The 17923-nt window shown below is 36.7% G+C and overlaps 1 protein-coding gene across 1 annotated transcript in view; it reads left to right on the forward strand.

The window, feature by feature from the left end:
- The window catches only part of ZNHIT6 (zinc finger HIT-type containing 6), a 65048-nt gene that overhangs the window by 9701 nt on the left and 37424 nt on the right, over positions 1-17923 (forward strand). Inside the window, exon 5 of the mRNA XM_029949346.1 lies at positions 9120-9223. Coding sequence (XP_029805206.1) covers positions 9120-9223 — 104 coding nt within the window. The remainder of the gene's footprint in view (positions 1-9119; positions 9224-17923) is intronic.

Raw genomic sequence — 17923 nt, forward strand, 5'->3', positions numbered from 1 at the left:
TAGCACATCTTCTTGATCCATTTGTCAGGTGATGGACATTTAGGCTCCTTCCATGTTTTGGCTATTGTTGACATCGCTGCTATGAACATTGGGGTACATGTGCTCCTATGCATCAGCATTTCTGTCTCTCTTGGGTAAATCCCCAGCAGTGCTATTGCTGGGTCATAAGGGAGTTCTATCGATAGTTTTTTGAGGAACCTCCACACTGTTTTCCAGAGCAGCTGCACCAGTTTACATTGCCACCAACAGTGTAAGAGGGTGCCCGTCTCTCCACATCCTCTCCAACATCTATTAAGGATTCTTGGCTACATATTTTTTTTCTGTTTGTCACATTGAAGATTTCCTGCCATTCCTTTCTGGCCTGCCAAGTTTCAGTAGATAGGTCTGTAACCACTCTGATAGGTTTCCCTTTGTATTTAGGGCCCTTTTATCCCTAGCTGCTTTCAGAATTCTCTCTTTATCCTTATATTTTATCAGTTTCACTATGGTATGTCATGCTGAAGTTGATTCAAGTTATGTCTGAGGGGAGTTCTCTGTGTTACTTGGATTTCAGTGTCTATTTCCTTCCCCAGATTGGGGACATTGTCGGCTATAATTTGATCAAGCACCCCTTCAGGACTTTTTTCTCTTTCTTCTTCTTCAGGAATTCCTCATACGGATATTGTTCTGTTTGACTGTATCACTCAGTTCTCAGAGTCTCCTTTTGTGCTCCTGGATCAATTTATCTTTCTTTTTCTCGGCTTCCTCTTTTGCTATAACTGTGTCTTCTAATTCACCTATTGTCCTCTCTGCTTCTTCAATCCGTGCAATGGCTGCTTCTGTTTTATTATGCCCCTCATTTATAGCATTTTTTTAACTCATCACAGCTATTTTGAAGGTCCCTAGTCTTTGTATCAATAGTGTCTCTGATGACTTTCATGCTTTTTTCAAGCCCAACGATTAATTTTTATGACAGTTGTTCTAAATTCTTGTTGCTTATATCTGTTTTGGGTAGTTCTGTGACTGTGACTTCTTCCTGGAATTTCTTTAGAGGAGAATTCTTCCATTTCGTCATTATGACTAGCTTTCTGTCTCTTGTCAGTTTTAAAAAGCTCATTATGCACTCTGCACCTGTTAGTATTGCTATATTAGAGGAAGCTCATTTCCTGTCCAGGGTCTGTCCGTTCAGGAAGTGTTCTTTTAATGGTGTCTCTCAATTTCCCTTGTTGTGCCTTTGGTTATTTTATTTCCCTACTCAGTGCTATTTCAGACTCTCTACTGTGTGTACTTTGGCTTGTTCCTTAAGGTATCCCTGAAAAGGAAATCAGACAGACAAACATACAGAAAACAAACAAACAAGGAAACCAAAGGGGAAAGGAAAAAAAAAAGAAAGGAAGAAAAAAGGATGGGGGGACAAAAACCGCAAAAGACAAGGGACAGTCTAATAGGATAAAATCAGTGGGGAGGACAGATAAGAATGAGATAATGGAAAATCTATCTGAGTAGCAAGAAGGCAAGAATTGATTTAATCCTAGCAATGCATCAATGTTGACCTTTCCTGGGCTGGGGGGTTGGGGCGTGGAGGAAGGAGAAAAAGAAAAAAAGGAAAAGGCAGCTCTCCGGCATGCGGATGGGCGTGGTTTGGTGTAGGTAGGTCTCTAGGGCTGCTCCCTGAGGACCTACCTTGGTGGTTGTGGGGAGAAGAACGGCAGTGCCCCAAGTGTTGCAACACACTCATTTTGGCCCGTTCTCCCTGTGCCGTGGGTGGGCCAAGTTGTATTTTCCAAGCCCCGCTTCATTTCCAAATCCTAGTCCACACATTTTAATGACACCGCCCAAGATGCGATGTACTCCTGTAAGTGGCCACTTCCTAGCCAGGGATCAAGTAGTGGGGGTCGGGGAACATTTTCTTTTGCCCCGCCTAGGATCAGGGCGCCAAGCCCAAGGAAAACACACCAGCTAAAGGGGACGGATCTCTCTCCCTGTACCCTGCAGTTATAGATGGGATGATAGGATCCTTCTCCCTCCCAGGCTGAGATTTTTCTCTTCTCTAGAGACGGCTTTATGAGTGTTTTCAGCCTCTCTTTCTCTTCCCCTCCTCTCTGCGCACTCTCCAATGCTCTGCGCTTAGGAGGGCTACCTCCCCTCCACACCTCCGGGTGCTGGCTGGTTTTTATCTTCCCCAGTTCGCACGCACTCAGGCACCGATGAGGCTGTCATCTTTGTGGACTCTGTGTCTTTTCCTCCCACTCTTTTTAGATCAGAGTATTGTGGCTTCAGTCCTTCTTAGTTTAATAGATACGGGAGGGTGAAAATTACAGAGTTCCCTACCTCTCCACCATTTTGCCCCCTCGTTTTTTTTTTTTTTAATGTTTATTTATTTGAGAGAGACAGAGAGGGAAAGAGGAAAGAGCAGGCAGGGGAAGGGCAGAGAGAAAATCCCAAGCAGGCTTCTCACTGTCAACGCAGAGCCTGACATGGGGCTCTGTCTCACAAACTGTGAGACCATGAGCTGATCTGAAATCAGGAGTCAGAGGCCTAACCGACTGAGCAACCCAGGCATCTCTCATAATTGTATGTTTTTACTGCAACTCATTATCTCATAGAGTAATTCCTGTGACTTTGTTCATTTTCTAGAGTGTGGCTGTACTTTAGCATGGATGGCTGTTTAGTAATTCTATTAAAAGTGGAAAATTAGCCTGTTGAGTCTACAGTCCCCTAAATTCCCCTGAGAATTTTGATAGGGGTTGCATTTATTTTATAACGTAACTTGGGTAATTGGACTTTTTTACAGTATTAAATCTTGAAATCCTTCAGTGTCGTATCTGCATTTACTTAATAGGTTTAATATCTAATTTTCTCAGGAAAGATCTTAACATTTTTTTGTTAGATTTATCCCTAGATTCTTTATTTTTTCATGCCTTCTTAAATAGCACTTTTTTTTGTTTTTTTTTTAATCTGTTTGCTGGTATTTAGGAATGAGGTTTTTGTTATTTGTTGTATTTTTTATAATCCACATTTTATAGTATTAAAATTTATCTCAGTACCTTATCAATAGATTTCTTGAGAATTTTCATTGATATACATTTGTGATATTAATATTTATTAAATAATTTGTCACAATTTGTTTTTATCTTTCTGTCCTTATTCTTCTTTCTCTTGCCTTACTGCCTTATGTTAGTTAGGACTTCCCTTTCAGTATCAAGTACTACTGTTGATAGTAGATATTTATGTGTTAGGTCCCACGTCCACACAGTATGCAGTTAATCCCTCTGTCAATGAGTTGTGATAACACATGTGAAGTAGTATCTACTAGGCAAGCTCATTAGAGATTCACTGCCCAAGGCTTTTATGGGGGCTGGACGCAGAAGCACCCTCTGCCTTGCAGGTGCCAAATTCGACTCCTAGAAGAAAAGGAAATAATACAATAATATTGTTTAGACAGACAATTCAGGCACAGTGAACCATACTTACTATTTCAGGAAAAGTTTTGTGTCAGTTTAGGGAACCATTTACCAGTCATTCAAGTTCCCGCACACTAGCATAAAGGTAACCATCTTAGGCCCTCTATGTTAATTCTTCTGTACGTATTGTTTTATAACCTCCTGATCATAGAGTGAAAACTTCTAAGACTGCACCATGATATTTGCTCTTAAAGTTTTTCTAGAAATAATTTGATAACTAGATTATGGAAATGCTAGTCCTCATTTGTTATCAGATTTTATCATGAATGCTATTATCAAATACATTTTCTGTATTTGATTATTTCATTTGTGTTCTTTTAATCTATAATTTTCTAATAATATGAATAGTAACATTTTAATTGATTTTTTCTTTTAAGCTAAACTTGCATGGTGTATTATTATCATATCAAGCTTTTTACACTTTGCAAAATTTATTTGTATTATATGTGTGTACACTTTATCCATGCATTCATTTTGTATTTCTGTGGATTAGTGAGATTGGTATTTTCCGTTTTGGTATTCTCAATTTTCCGTATCACTATGCTTCTAGTTTCATAAAATTATTTGGGAATGCTCCCATTTGATTCTTGGATGCATTCACTAATATTATAATTACTTCTTCCTTGGGAGTTTGGTAAAATTTATTAAGGAATCAGTATTGCCTTAGAGTTTGGGCTACTGGGGTATATTCTTTACTATTTGTGGGACCATGCAGGTTTTCTGTGTCTTCTTGAGTTAGTGTTAGTAGATTACATTTTTCTAAGAATTTGTTCATTTGACCTAAATTTTCAAATTTATTGACCTGAAGTTCTTCCTAAACTTCTCCTTTAGCATCTGGGTGGCTCAGTTGGTTAAGCATCCAACTTTGGCTCCGGTCATGATCTCATAGTCTGTGGGTTCAAGCCCCATGTGGAGCTCTGTGCTGACAACTCAGAGCCTGGAGCCTACTTCAGATTCTGTCTCCCTCTCTCTCTGCCCCTCCCCCGCTTGCTCTCTGCCTCTCTCTCTCAAAATAAAATTTAAAAAATACATTTAAAAAAACTCCTTTACATGTCTATAGAAGTTATAGTAATTTCTTTTGTAATATTGGTTTTTTGGGTCTTTTTTTCTCTAGATCAGTTGCTATTACATGTTTTTTTCTATTTTTTTAATGTATCCTCTTAACTTTTATTATATCTTTTTTAAGTTAGCTTAATTACATTATGATCAGAGAACATACTCTTAAAAGTTCATTCCTTTAAATACTTCAGGACATGGGGCACCTGGGGTGGCTCTATTGGTTGAGTGTCCAACTTTGGCTCAGCTCATGATCTAACAGTTTGTGAGTTCGAGCCCTGCATTGGGCTCTGCACTGACAGCACAGAGCCTAGACCCTACTTCAGATTCTGTCTCCCCCTCTCTCTCTGCCCCTTCCCCACTTGTGCTCTGTCTCTCTCACTCTCAAAAATAAATATTTAAAAACTAAAAAAAATATATATATATAATATATATATGTATCAGGACTTGGGGTCCCGGGGTGACTCAGTCAGTTAAGCTTCTGACTTCGACTCAGGTCATAATCTCGCGGGCTCATGGGTTTCTGCCCTACATCAGGCTCTGTGCTGACAGCTCAGAGCCTGGAGCCTGCTTCAGATTCTGCATCTCCCTCTCTTCTCTACCCATTCCCTGCTTACATTCTGTCTCTCTCTCTTTCAAAAATAAATAAACATTTAAGAAATCAAATAAAATACATGAGCACTTATGTTTATGGCCCAGTATATAGTCAAATTTTTACTGTTCTCTGCTTGAAAAAAAAGATATTCCGGGGTACCTGGGCGGCTGAGTCAGTTGAGCGTCCAACTTCTGATTTACTCTCAGGTCATAATCCCTGGGTCGTGGAATCAAGCCTTGTGTCTGGGTCTGAGCTGTGCGGAGCCTGCTTGGAATTGTCTCTTCCTCTCTCTCCTTCCTTCCCCTGTTTGCATGCATGTATGCGTGCATGCTCTCTCTCTTTCTCTCAAAATAAATAAACATTAAAAAAATTTGCAATTGCTGAATATAGTACTTTATATATCCTTTTTTAGGTCAAATTTATTATGTTCAAATTGTTTATAATGTTACTTTTTTTTTCCTTTTGGTCTGTTTTGTCTATAATTTTCAAAGAAAAGTATGTTAACATTTCCTAATAGATAACATCAGACAGATCTGTGATTTCCCCTGTGGTTCAGTTTGTTTTGCTTTGTATGCTTTAAAGCTAAATTATTAAATGTATACCTCACCAAATACTTCTTGGTTTATTTAACCTTTGGCATTATGAGGTGACCCTCTCTGTCTCTAGCTTTTTTTGTGCTTTGACTAACATTTACAAAGCTGAATCAATTCTTTGGTTTTGTGTGGTCTATTTTCTTTTCCTTACTTAAGGCCTTTCTATATGCTTATGTTCTGGGTATAGTTGGTTTCTAGTTTTTCTCACATCTGACGATCTGTAACTTTTAACTGAATCATTAACCTCATTTACATTTTAATAAAATTACCTGTATACTTTACTTTAAGTGTATCACTTTATTTTTGTTATTTGTTTCAGTTATTTTTCTTTTTCTTGTCTTTTGGATTGATTTTTTGTCATCTGAATTTTTCTCTGTATCAGGTTAGAAGTTATACACCCTTTTCCTATCTTTTTGTTAGTTAAGCTGTACATTACAGTATGCATGCTTAATTTACCAATATCTGAAGTTAAGCATATGCCTACACAATGCAAAAGACCTTAGAACAGGAGTTGGCAGACTTTTTCTCTGAAGGGTCAAATGGTAAATATTTCTTGTAGGACATATGGTTTCTGTCACAACTACTCAGCTCTGCCGTTGTGTAGCAAGAAAGCAGTCATAAACAATATTTAAACAAATGGGTGGGGGCTACATTCTAACAAAATGTATTTATAAAGATAAATCTCAGGCAGATATTAGTTTACCAGCAGTTAACTTAAATTCCATTTAACCCTATGTTGATTTTTCTTACTGTTTTCAGTTCTTTAAATTAACTTTTAAAAACATCTCCATACAGTGATTACTGTTTTATTCAGCCAATGTTTATTTGGGTTTCTCTTTATATTTCCCACTTTCTTTGCTCTTTATTCCTTCTGTCACCATCTTAGACCCTACATCTGAGAGATCACTTTTTTTCTGCCTCAAGTACATCCTTTAGAATATCCTTTAGAGAGGGTTTGCTGGTTGCCACCTCTTTGGTCACTCTAGGTTTTTGTTTGAATTTTTATTTATTTCCCATTCTTTACTCTAGAAGGATTTTTCTATATAATTCTGGGTTTAGAATTATTTTTCCAATGTCTTAAGGCTTCCAGTGTTACTGTTGCAAAGTCATCTGTTGTTTTTAATCAGCTTTGAAATCTTTTTTAATCTGGCTGCATTTTTTAATCTTCGCCGTTCTTTATTTGTACTATAATATGAACATGCATGTTTCTTTTTATTCATCTTATTTGAAAATTATTAAATTTCTGAATCTGTGTTGTCTTTCATTAGTTCTGGGAAATTATCAACCCATTTCTTATTCCTTCTTTCTTATAAAACTACCATAAATATAAGTTAAGTCTTCTCCCTCCCTGTCCTTTAACTTTTGCATACCTTTAACTTACCTGATTTTTTTTTCCTTTTTTCCCTGTAATGTATTCTGGGTATGTTCTAGTTTTATTTCGTTCTTATAAAAATTTACTGAGTCCGTTTTTATAGTTTGTCTTCACTGCAAGTATTTTGAAACTGTTCTTTTTTTTTTTAATTTTGCATAGCTGTTCTACAGTCTGTGTATGATTCTTTTAGTGTCTGAATACATGGGGGAATTCTCAGCTACCCCTTTTTTTCTCTTTTGGTACCTACTCTCTAATCTTTGTTTTCTTACATTCTTTATGCTTGCTTGCTTTTTGTTGAGTACTACTTTGTTTTTCTTAAATTATTTGTGAGAACGTTTTTGAAGAGTAGGACACAGGCCTTCTTTTATTCTGCCAGGTACCTGGGAATATTGCAAATCTGGGCCTATCTTAAGTCAAGTTGAAAGTTTAAGATTCCCGTGACCACAGAAGCAAGGCAAATCATTTCAAATCTGAGCAAGAACTGGCTCATGACCACAGCTCCTTATGAATTGTTTTTCCTCCTCCCCTGTTCCGCCACACCCCCACTGTTCCAGTCATTCCGATATAAATTTCCTAGCATACTCTGGGGGTAGGGTTTATTTCTGGTTCACCCTGAGCTCCCTTCGGCAGCACATACATATTTCTGGTTCTCCCTTATCTGATTATTAATTAGGTATATTCTGTGACTCAGCTTCATTTCATGAGCGGTTCCTAAAAGATTACAGGGTCATAACTACTACCCTCTTACTGAGAAGGCTGTTGAAAGAAAAAGCCTGTATTGCCAGAATTCGCAAAATTTACCCAAAACATCTGGAAGATTTTCAGCTCATTTCTTATTCTTACTGCTTTGCTTACCTCTCCTAGTTTTCACTTCTTGTTAAATATTGGCCTGTGTTTTCTTGGGTTTTTTTTGTCAGCTCTCCAATGTTTTTAAGGTGATCTTGAAATATATTGTATTACATATGTGTCTTTCCCCCGTTCTCTGATATTCTTAGTCGTTTTCAATGGGAGAGTAGTCCTTATAATCATTCCCATTACTGAAACCAAAGCCCTATAAGTTATAAAATCGCATGTAATTTCTTAAATTATTTCTCTTTTTAACCAATGATAGCGGATTCTTCCTTTCCCTTGGCTTATGATTTAATTCTCTAATTCTTTGTATTGCAAAACCAAAAACTTGAATTTATACTTTGCCACTTGAGTGATCAAGGAAGAAAATTTGATGATATTATTTCCTTCACTACTTTCTGGAATTGCCTAGTTCTGCTCAACCAACCCAGGTGGGTAGTGGAGTGACACATGTCAGAGCCAGAATATTCATATATCCCGTTTTGTATCACCTACCACACTGACTACTTTAAGTTAAGCCTTATACCAGGCAATGCCATGGTTCCTCCCTTCAGTGAACTACCTGTATAGTAATAAAAACAGGCATGTATACAGCTAAGTTTGGTACAAATCTCAGTAAGGGGGGGCATGGGTAGCTCAATTGGTTAAGCATCTAACTCTTAATATCGGCTCAGGTCTTGATCTTGCGGTCATGAGATAAAGCCCTGCAACAGGCTCTGTGTTGAGCTTGGAGCCTGCTTGGGGTTCTTTCTCTCTCTCTCCACCTCCCTGACTCGTGCAAGTGTGCACACATTCTTCTTCTAAAGACAAAAATCAAAATAAAGTTCAGTAAAAGAAAAGGAACTTTACAAGTAGCCCCTATGAATTGCCAAATGACCTGTGTTTTTAAAAATCTCATTAAATCCTTCTTTCGGCTTCCAGAGCCTATGATTAACAAGACAGCCTCCAGAATTAGGTGTATCTGGGTTTTAATACAGGCTCTGACTCTCAGACATTAGCTGTATAATGTTGGCATCTCATTAACTTTCCTTCCTAGGTACCAGTCTCAAAGTACTATGAGGATTAAATGAAATACTAATGTTTAGCATAGTTTGTGAAACATAAGTACTCAATAAGTCTTAATTATTATATTTTGAACACTGTTTTATTCACTTTTGAAATTTAAAGCATTTTAAAATTAATTTGTCTATTTATTTATTTTTGGTTGTTAGATGTATTTTATGAAAAATCGTGCCAGAAGACAAGGCATTAATTTAAAGCTTCTACCCAATGGATTCACAAAGAGGAAAGAAAATTCAACATTTTTTGATAAGAAGTAAGTTTCTAACCTCATTCTTAGTATATTGTTATTCTAATTTGATCGGGAACATCTTTGAAGGTTGGTTTGGTATAGAGCATTGCTGCCCAAAACAGCAATTGAGCTTTTTGTTATTGGTCTATGGCAAGAGGATTGCACACACTGAAAACAAGCATTTAGAAATTTTAACTAATTTTATGTCATGTGAATAATAAAAATTTGGGCTTACGGGGGTGTGTGTGTGTGTGTGTGTGTGTGTGTGTGTGTGTGTCTGGGATACTATGGAAGTATTTCAGAGGTTTCAGGGGCAAATTGATGAATCAAAGCAAGACCCTGGACAACTTTGACCCCAGCGGATTGGCTTTTATAATCCTTTCTATTTTGGGAAATTCAATTTCACTTTAAAGCCAATGCTGAGGAAGAGGGAGTCTTGGAAAACTTTTCCTCTGTAATAAATCTGAATATAGATGATACAATAGAGATTAGGCTGCTGCTTTCTGAGAGTGTTAGGTCTGAAAGGTACCATTAGTACAGAGAGGAACAGGATCCCAAAAATATTGAAAGTAGCCCACTAAATTATTAGATAATCCTTTTCAGGAGGGGGCCAGTCGCGCAATGGATAACGCATCTGACTATGAATCAGAAGATAATCCTTTTCAAATGCTCATGTTCTGGACTTAGAGTAAAAAAATCCTCTATAAGTTCCTCCTCCTTCAGCCTCTTAATAACTTAGTAACTGCAGTTTAGGAACTTGCAATTAATTTCTCTGGGCCTCATCTGCATGATGTGGGGGCTAAACCCTAAGGCTCCCTTCTAGTTTTACCACTTCATAAACTAAAAAGGCAGAACCATCAGAAGTATCAGTATTCTGATAAACTTTCCACCTTTTCAAAAGATATTATATTAGAAGATGATGTTCCCATTTATTTTTTGTTTCAAGAGAAATATTTATAAAAGTGGTTTTGTTTTTTCCTGGGTAGCCTTCCAGAAATAAAGTAATGTTTTGCATTTATCAAATATGAGATGATTCCACTGTGCATTTTCAAACTGACATATTTAGAAATTGACATAATTTGTTTGAAATGTAAGGTGACTGGTTTATGTCTTCTCAAATATAAAATATATTCCTGTGTTATGAAGAAAACTATCCGTTGTTATGAGAGCTTAGTTCTAAAATGCTAAAAAGCATGTATCCTCAAATGTAAAATTTTGGGATCTCTAGGTACAAGAATATAGGTTAGAGATTTTTTCCCCCCTAAACATACTAACATTCAGTATGTTTTCTGGATTTAGAACCCAAATTTATACTCAATTATATTGGAACACCTCAAATCTATGAAGTGGCAAATTGGACTCTTTTTGCATTAATGCCTTTTGCTCATGAATTTACAATGATTTGGAGTTAGTTTTCCGTAAATTTTTTAGTATTTTCCCATGAGGAGAATAGCAACATACTTAATAATAGACTTTATTTATTAAAAATTTTTTGAATGATTTATTGTCAAATTAGGTAACATACAGTGTATACAGAATAGTCTTGGCTTTAGGAGTAGATTCCTGTGGTTCATTACTTTCTACAACACCCACTACTCATCCCAACAAATGCCTTCCTCAATACCATCACCCATTTTCCCTGCCTCCCCAACCCCTTACTCCCCATCCATCCTCAGGTTCTCTGTATTTAAGAGTCTCTTATGGTTTGCCTCCCTCTCTCTAGCTTATTTTTCCTTTCTTTGACCCATTGTCTTCTGTTAAGTTTCTCAAATTCCACAGATGAGTGAAAACATATGATATCCATGATATCCGTATTTTTCTGACTGGTTTATTTCACTTAGCATAATACCCTCCAGTTCTATCTGTGTTGTTGCAAATGGCAAGATTTCATTCTTTTTCATTGCTTAGTAGTAGTTCATTGTATGTGGAATCACACCACACCTTCTTTATCCATTCATCAGTTGATGGACATTTGGGTTCTTTCCAGAGTTTGGCTGTTGTTGATAGCACTGCTGTAAACATTGTAGTATATGTGCCTCTACAAATCAGCACTCCTGTATCCTTTGAATAAATTCCTAGAAGTGCTATTGCTGGGTTGTAGAGTAATTCTATTTTTAATTCTTTGAGGAACCTCCACACTGTTTTCTGGAGTGACTGCACCAATTTGCCTTCCAACAGTGCAAGAGGGTTCTCCTTTAGATTCAATTTCTTTGCTGTTTTCACACATGTAAAATGGAGCTGATGGTAGCTATTGTGTAAAGTTGTGACCTTTAGTGTATTCATTACCTAACCACTAACTAGAACGTAGGAAGAAATGAGTGTATGTAGCAGTTGTAAAACTAATATATTCTCGTGATAAAAAAAAGTTTAATGGACAAATAGCCCCTATAAATTCCATTGTGTGGAGATGACCACCAATAATATTTCATGTTTCTTCTAATCATGTTTTCTTCTTTTCCCATTAATAAAATACATCATTAAATATATGAGTATGAAAATTACATGGCTCTTCTAAGTTGAACAATACTAATATCTTTATGAATAAAAGGATACTTTTTTCTGTAGCTGCATTTATTAATCTGCCATATTTCTAAGTAGTATATTCCAGTTATGACTACGATAGTTTATTTATTACCATTTTATGAACATTTAGTGTATTTCTGGTTTTTAATTATTAGAAATAATGCTATAATAACATTAAATAATTCTTCCCTGAAGAAACTTTGTGTGCTGACATGAATTTTTTTTTTTTTGCAATCAATGCATAGAAGTAGGATTGCTGGATCAAAGACTATATATGCATTTCAAATTTTGAGAGGAACCCCTGGGGCTCAGTCAGTTAAGGGTCTGACTTTGGCTCAGGTCATGATTTCATGGATTGTGAGTTCAAGCCCCACATCAGGCACTCTGCTGTGAGCACAGAGCCCACGTTGGATTCACTGTTTACCTCTCTTTCTGCCCCTTTCCTATTTACATATGCGCCCTCTCTCTCTCAAAAATAAACATTAAAAAATAAAATTTTGAGAGAGACTTCAAATTATCCTCTCCCAAATCGTGCCACTTTGTGTCTTCATCAGAGAAGTATGAGAATGTCTATTGTAGTTATACTTGCACTTTAATTGAATAAATTTTTCTTGCATATCTGATTATTGGAGAGACTGAGCTCTTGAATGTTCTATTTTAAGATGTGCCTGTTTACAGCTCATATGTGGGGAATATTTTCACCAGTCTGTTTATCCTTTAATGTGTCTTAGTCATTTTGATTCATTTTAAATAGTTGTAAAAAAATTCTGTACAGTATCGAGGTAGGAAAATGGAGTGGTTAAGAGCACAAACTGAACCCAAGCTATGAAAGTTCAAATTTATGATTAGCCTTCTCCTAGCTGTGTGATGTTAGGCCCAACCACCTGACTTTTTTTGTCTCAGCTTTCTCATCTGAAAGTGTGACTAGTAATAATAAACTGGGACTAAACCTGTTTAAACATCTTGTTGCCACTGAGTTATCTCTTAAAAAAATGTTGCTAATTTGATCCAAATGACATTTAAAAAAATTTCCTTTCATTTAATTGCTACTGAGATATGAAACATTTCATGACACATTACAGTGATATCTTAAAAGTTCAAGTGTAAAATTTGACTTGCTGGAAGGAGGGGATACTAAATCCTTTCAAGGGATTTATTTTCACTTTCCGTGCCCAGTAGTCTGTTTTTAAGAGACTCATTTTCAGTACTCTTCTTCAACTTTCTTTTTTTGTTTTAATTTTTTATGTCTTTTTTTATTTTGAGAGACAGAGACAGAGACTGAGTAGGACAGGGGCAGAGAGAGGGAGACTCAGCTGTCAGCACAGAGCCTGACATGGGGCTCGAACCCACTGACCCTGAGATCATGACCTGAGCCAAAGTCGGATGCTTAACCGACTGAGCCACCCAGGCGCACCTCTTTTTCAACTTTCAAAAGTTATTAATGCTTTGACTCAGATAAACCTAAGATTGAATATTGCCTCTACCATTTAGTACATAGTAGATGACCTTGGGCAAGATTGAATTTACTGGATTGAGAGGATTATTAAATGAAATGATAACTAAAGTAGTACCTGACACTGCTTCTCTTACCTGAAGTCCTTAGGGATGTGGTAAATTTACTGTATTATATTCACGTCTGGGAGGTCTGAGGCAGCATTACATAACCAAACAATACATGAAGCTGAAACCTGCAAATATTTACATTACAGTGGGTAAATGATGATCGTGCACTGGCTTGGGCAGGTTTTGCTGGCAAAGCAGTTAATGAAAAAACTTTAAATTTCAGATATTTGGGGACTTTGTTATTGATCACATGAGATTTCGGGCCTGTACACAAAGAGGACTATTACAACACCTATGGTATCAAATTGCCCGTTTGCTTATTTAAGCAGCTCGAGTTACCGTTTAATAAAAAACTCAAATTGAACTTGTTTAAAATTAAACATTCCCATGCTGATTTTTGAACAGAGTGAAGAATTCTTTGTGGTGTTTTTGTAACTTTTCTATGAAGTCTGAAATTATTTCAAAATACAAAGCTTAAAAAACATAAATACCCTCATGCGAAGTGTGGCTAATGCTCCATGATTGTGCCTGGGTTACCTCTGTAGAACTATCTGGAGGTTATATAGCAGGTGTACCAGGTACCTTAGACGCATAGGTACATTGCATACCCAGACATCCTTTATGGTAAGAGTATTTGACCAGTGTTCGAGCAGTATGAATCTCCTAAGTCTCATATGCAGAATTGTGTGATGTGTGTATTTTTATAAGAATAGGAAATGTGATTTTCATGTTATAGTCAAAGGTGGAATATAACACTAATCTTTCTGTGAGTCAAAATTGTATTTAATAGTGACGAATTTTAGAGGACTGGTGAATTTGCGGGGTGTCATAATATTAAGCTTTAATGAACAAAGAGAAGGTAATAGATGCTTATATTACAAATAAGTTGAGGAGCTCCTGAGTGGCTCCGTTGATTAAGCTTCTGACTTGATTTCAGCTCAGGTCATGATCTCACAGTTAGTGAGATCAAGCCCTGTGTCAGGCTCTGCTGACAGCATAGAGCCTGCTTGGGATTCTCTTTCTCTCTGGCCCTACCCTGTGCACATGCACATGCATTCCCTCTCTCTTTCTTTCTTTCTCAAAAAATAAACATTTAAAAAAAAAAGGAATAAGTTAAGATAGTTAAGATAAAGCAAGATTGACATTCTCTCTTAAAAAATAAAGAAGCTTGATAAGGAAATGTGTCCAGTAGAAGACTCATCTGCTTACTCTGAAGCAGATCTCAGACCACTTCTCTAAAAACAGTGACTCTTTCGGGGGTGCCTGAGTGGCTCAGTCGGTTAAGTGTCCGACTTTGGCTCAGGTCATGATCTCACAGTTTGTGAGTTTGAGCCCTGCATCAGGGTCTATGCTGATACTGCAACAGCCTGGAGCCTGCCTCAGATTCTGTCTCCCTCTCTCTTTACTCCTCCCCAACTTGCACTCAGTCTCTCTCTATATATAAATAAATAACCATTAAAAAATAAAATAAATAAAATAGTGACTCTTTCAGAGAGAACTCCTTTACCTCCTCTCTGTGGGGCATACTTATGTTCACTTTCACCCATTGCTAATCAATTACTGTTGTAAGAAATATGAAAGATCTATATGAAGAAAACCTAAATTCTTCCAAGTGACTAAAAGATTGGAAAAATGGAAAAGATACCTATTTTTAGGAAACTCAATATTATAGAAATAACATTTCTTATATGAATGATCTTTTATCACCAATGTGATCCTAATCAAAATACTAATTTTGTTTGGTTTTGATTTGGGATTTTTTTTAGAAGAAGAAAATAATTTATAATAATACGGCTTACATTCATTATGAAAAATAAACATAGAAGAAGTACCAGGAAAAATGTGAAAATGTAATAAGGCTAGACTCATTGAAATTTATGTAATTCTAGTAAAATTTTTGTGTTGACATAGAAATCTATAGTTAGTGTAAATTATACAAAGTAGATGTAAGGCTGTTTGGTACTCTAGCATCTGATGAAGGTAACATTTCAAATTAATGAAGATAATTACTTAATAAATGGGGTGGAGTCAGTCTGCTTGCCATTTGTCAGAGGAAAGCTGGATTTTTAACTAGAACTTCAGGTGGATCAAAATCCTAAACTTGAAATAAAAAAATACTAGTATAGTTTCATAATCTTAAAGTGAGAAAATACTTTATCCAAGGCCATAAAGGAAAAAAAAATAACTTAAATTTACATAAAAATTTTTTTAAAATTGTATGGTTAAAAAAGACCACAGTAAACTCAAAAGACTAACAGGACAAAAAAACCCTTTAACATGTATGACAGAGTGTTTATGCATTAATAAGAAAAAAGACTAGTACCTAATTAGGAAAAGGGGGAAAGAATAAGAATAGGTCCTCAAAAGACACATATTTACATGTGTCATAGAAAGATACATACGTGGTATATGTAATATCTAGCATTTAAGTGTTTACTGATAATTTCTAATGTAATGAAGGTATGGGTTAGCCAGACCAATTTGCTGTCCCACTGTTGCTGAGAATATACATTAGTGGTCATTTTAGAAGGCAATTTGGTAATATTTTTCAAAATGTTACATATACCTCTTCAAGGAAATTAGCCTACAGATATATTAGTACAGTTAGAGATGTATGCGTATCTGTTGCAGCACTGTTTTTAATAGTGTAAAACCCAGCAACAACCTCAGTGTTCATCAGTATGGGACTGAGTCAAATTGGTAGTCTTTTCACAAGATAGAGTTCTAGGTAACCATTAAACAAAAACAGTTGTAGAAGTATTGTCATGGAGTGGCATCCATGATATGTTCAATGAAGAAAAAAGAGCTAAGATATTGTCTGAAAGATAGGAAGCCCACTTTTCCTATTTATATAAAATTTGCGTGCACTGAAACGCACAGATCTTAGGAATACACTTGTAGAGTTTTGACAAATGCATAGCTAGACATACTTTTTTGTTGTTGCACTTCATTCACTTTATTGTGCTTTGCAGATACGATGTCATTTGCAAATTGAAGGTCTGTGGCAACCCTGCACCAAACAAGTCTATTTGTGCCATTTTCCCAACAGCGTTTGCTTGTTTCATGTCTCTGTGTCACATTTTGGTAATTGTCACAGTATTTCAGACTTATTCATTATATATTTGTCATGGTGACCTTTGTGATTAGTGATCTTTGGTGTTTCCATTGTAATTGTTTTGGGGTGCCATAAACTGCACCCATGTGACAGTGAACTTAATTGATAAATGTTGTGTGGGTTCTGACTGGTCCACCAGTCGTCCATCTGCCCATCTTTCTCCTTCTCTTGAGGCTTCCTATTCCCTGAGACACAACAATATTGAAATTAGGCCAATTTATAATCCTACAGTAACCTCCTAAAGTGTTCAAGTGAAAGAAAGGGTCTCCTGTCTCTCACGTTAAGTCAAAAGCTAGAAATGATTCAGTTCAGTGAAGAAAACATGTCAAAGTCGAAATTGGCCTAAAGCTAGGTTTCTTATGCCAAACAGCCAAGTTCTGAATGCAAAGGAAAAGTTCTTAAAGGAAATTAAAAGTGCTTTCTAACAGTGTAGGAGGGTGCCTGTCTCTCCACACCCTCGCCAGCATCTATAGTCTCTCTCTCTCTTTTTTTAAATAGTTTATTGTCAGATTGGTTTCCATATAACTAACACCCAGTGCTCTTCCCCACAAGTGCCCTCCTCCACCACCACCACCCCTTTTCCACTTCCCCCTCCCCCTTCAAGCCTCAGTTCATTTTCAGCATTCAGTAGTCTCTCAGGTTTTGCGTCCCTCTCTCTCCCCAAATCTCTTTCCCTCTTCCCCTCCCCCTGGTCCTCCATTAAGTTCCTCCTGTTTTCCTGTTAGACCTATGAGTGCAAACATATGGTATCAGTCCTTCTCCACCTGACTTATTTCGCTTAGCATGACACCCTCGAGGTCCATCCACTTTCCTACAAATGGCCAGATTTCATTCTTTCTCATTGCCATGAGAAATCTGACAATAAACTACTTTAAAAAAAACAAACATCAAAAAAAAAGTGCTTTCCAATGAACACATGAATGGCTTATTGCTGATATGGAGAGAGGGGTCTGGATAGAGGATAAATCAGCAACATTTCTGTAAGTCAAACCCTAATCGAGAACAAGTCTCTAAATCTTTACAATTCTATAAAGGCTGAGGAGGTGAGGATGCTGCAGAAGAAAATTTTGAAGCTAGCAGAGGTTGGTTTGTGAAATTTAAGGAAAGAAACTTTCCCTGTAACATAAAAGGTCAAAGTAAAGTAGCAAGTGCTGATGTAGAAGCTGCAGAAGTTATCCAGAAAATCTAGCTAATATAATTTTAAAAGGTGATTACACTAAAGAACAGATTTTCAGTGTTGACAAAACAGCATTATATTAGAAGAAAATGCCATCTAGACTTTGATAGCTAGACTTTTATAGAGTGGAGGCCAATGCCTGGCTTCAAAGTTTCAGAGACAGGCTATCTTATTAGAGACTAATGCAGCCGGAGAGTTTAAGTTGAAGCCAAGGCTCATTTACCGTCCCAAAAATCCTAGCATTATGCTAAATCGACTCTGCTTATGCTCTATAAATGGAAAAACAAAGCCTGGATAACAACATATCTGTTTATAACATGGTTTAAGGAGTATTTTAAACCCACTG

The sequence above is a fragment of the Suricata suricatta genome, chromosome 8 (assembly GCF_006229205.1).
Source record: "Suricata suricatta isolate VVHF042 chromosome 8, meerkat_22Aug2017_6uvM2_HiC, whole genome shotgun sequence".
NCBI lineage: Eukaryota > Metazoa > Chordata > Mammalia > Carnivora > Herpestidae > Suricata > Suricata suricatta.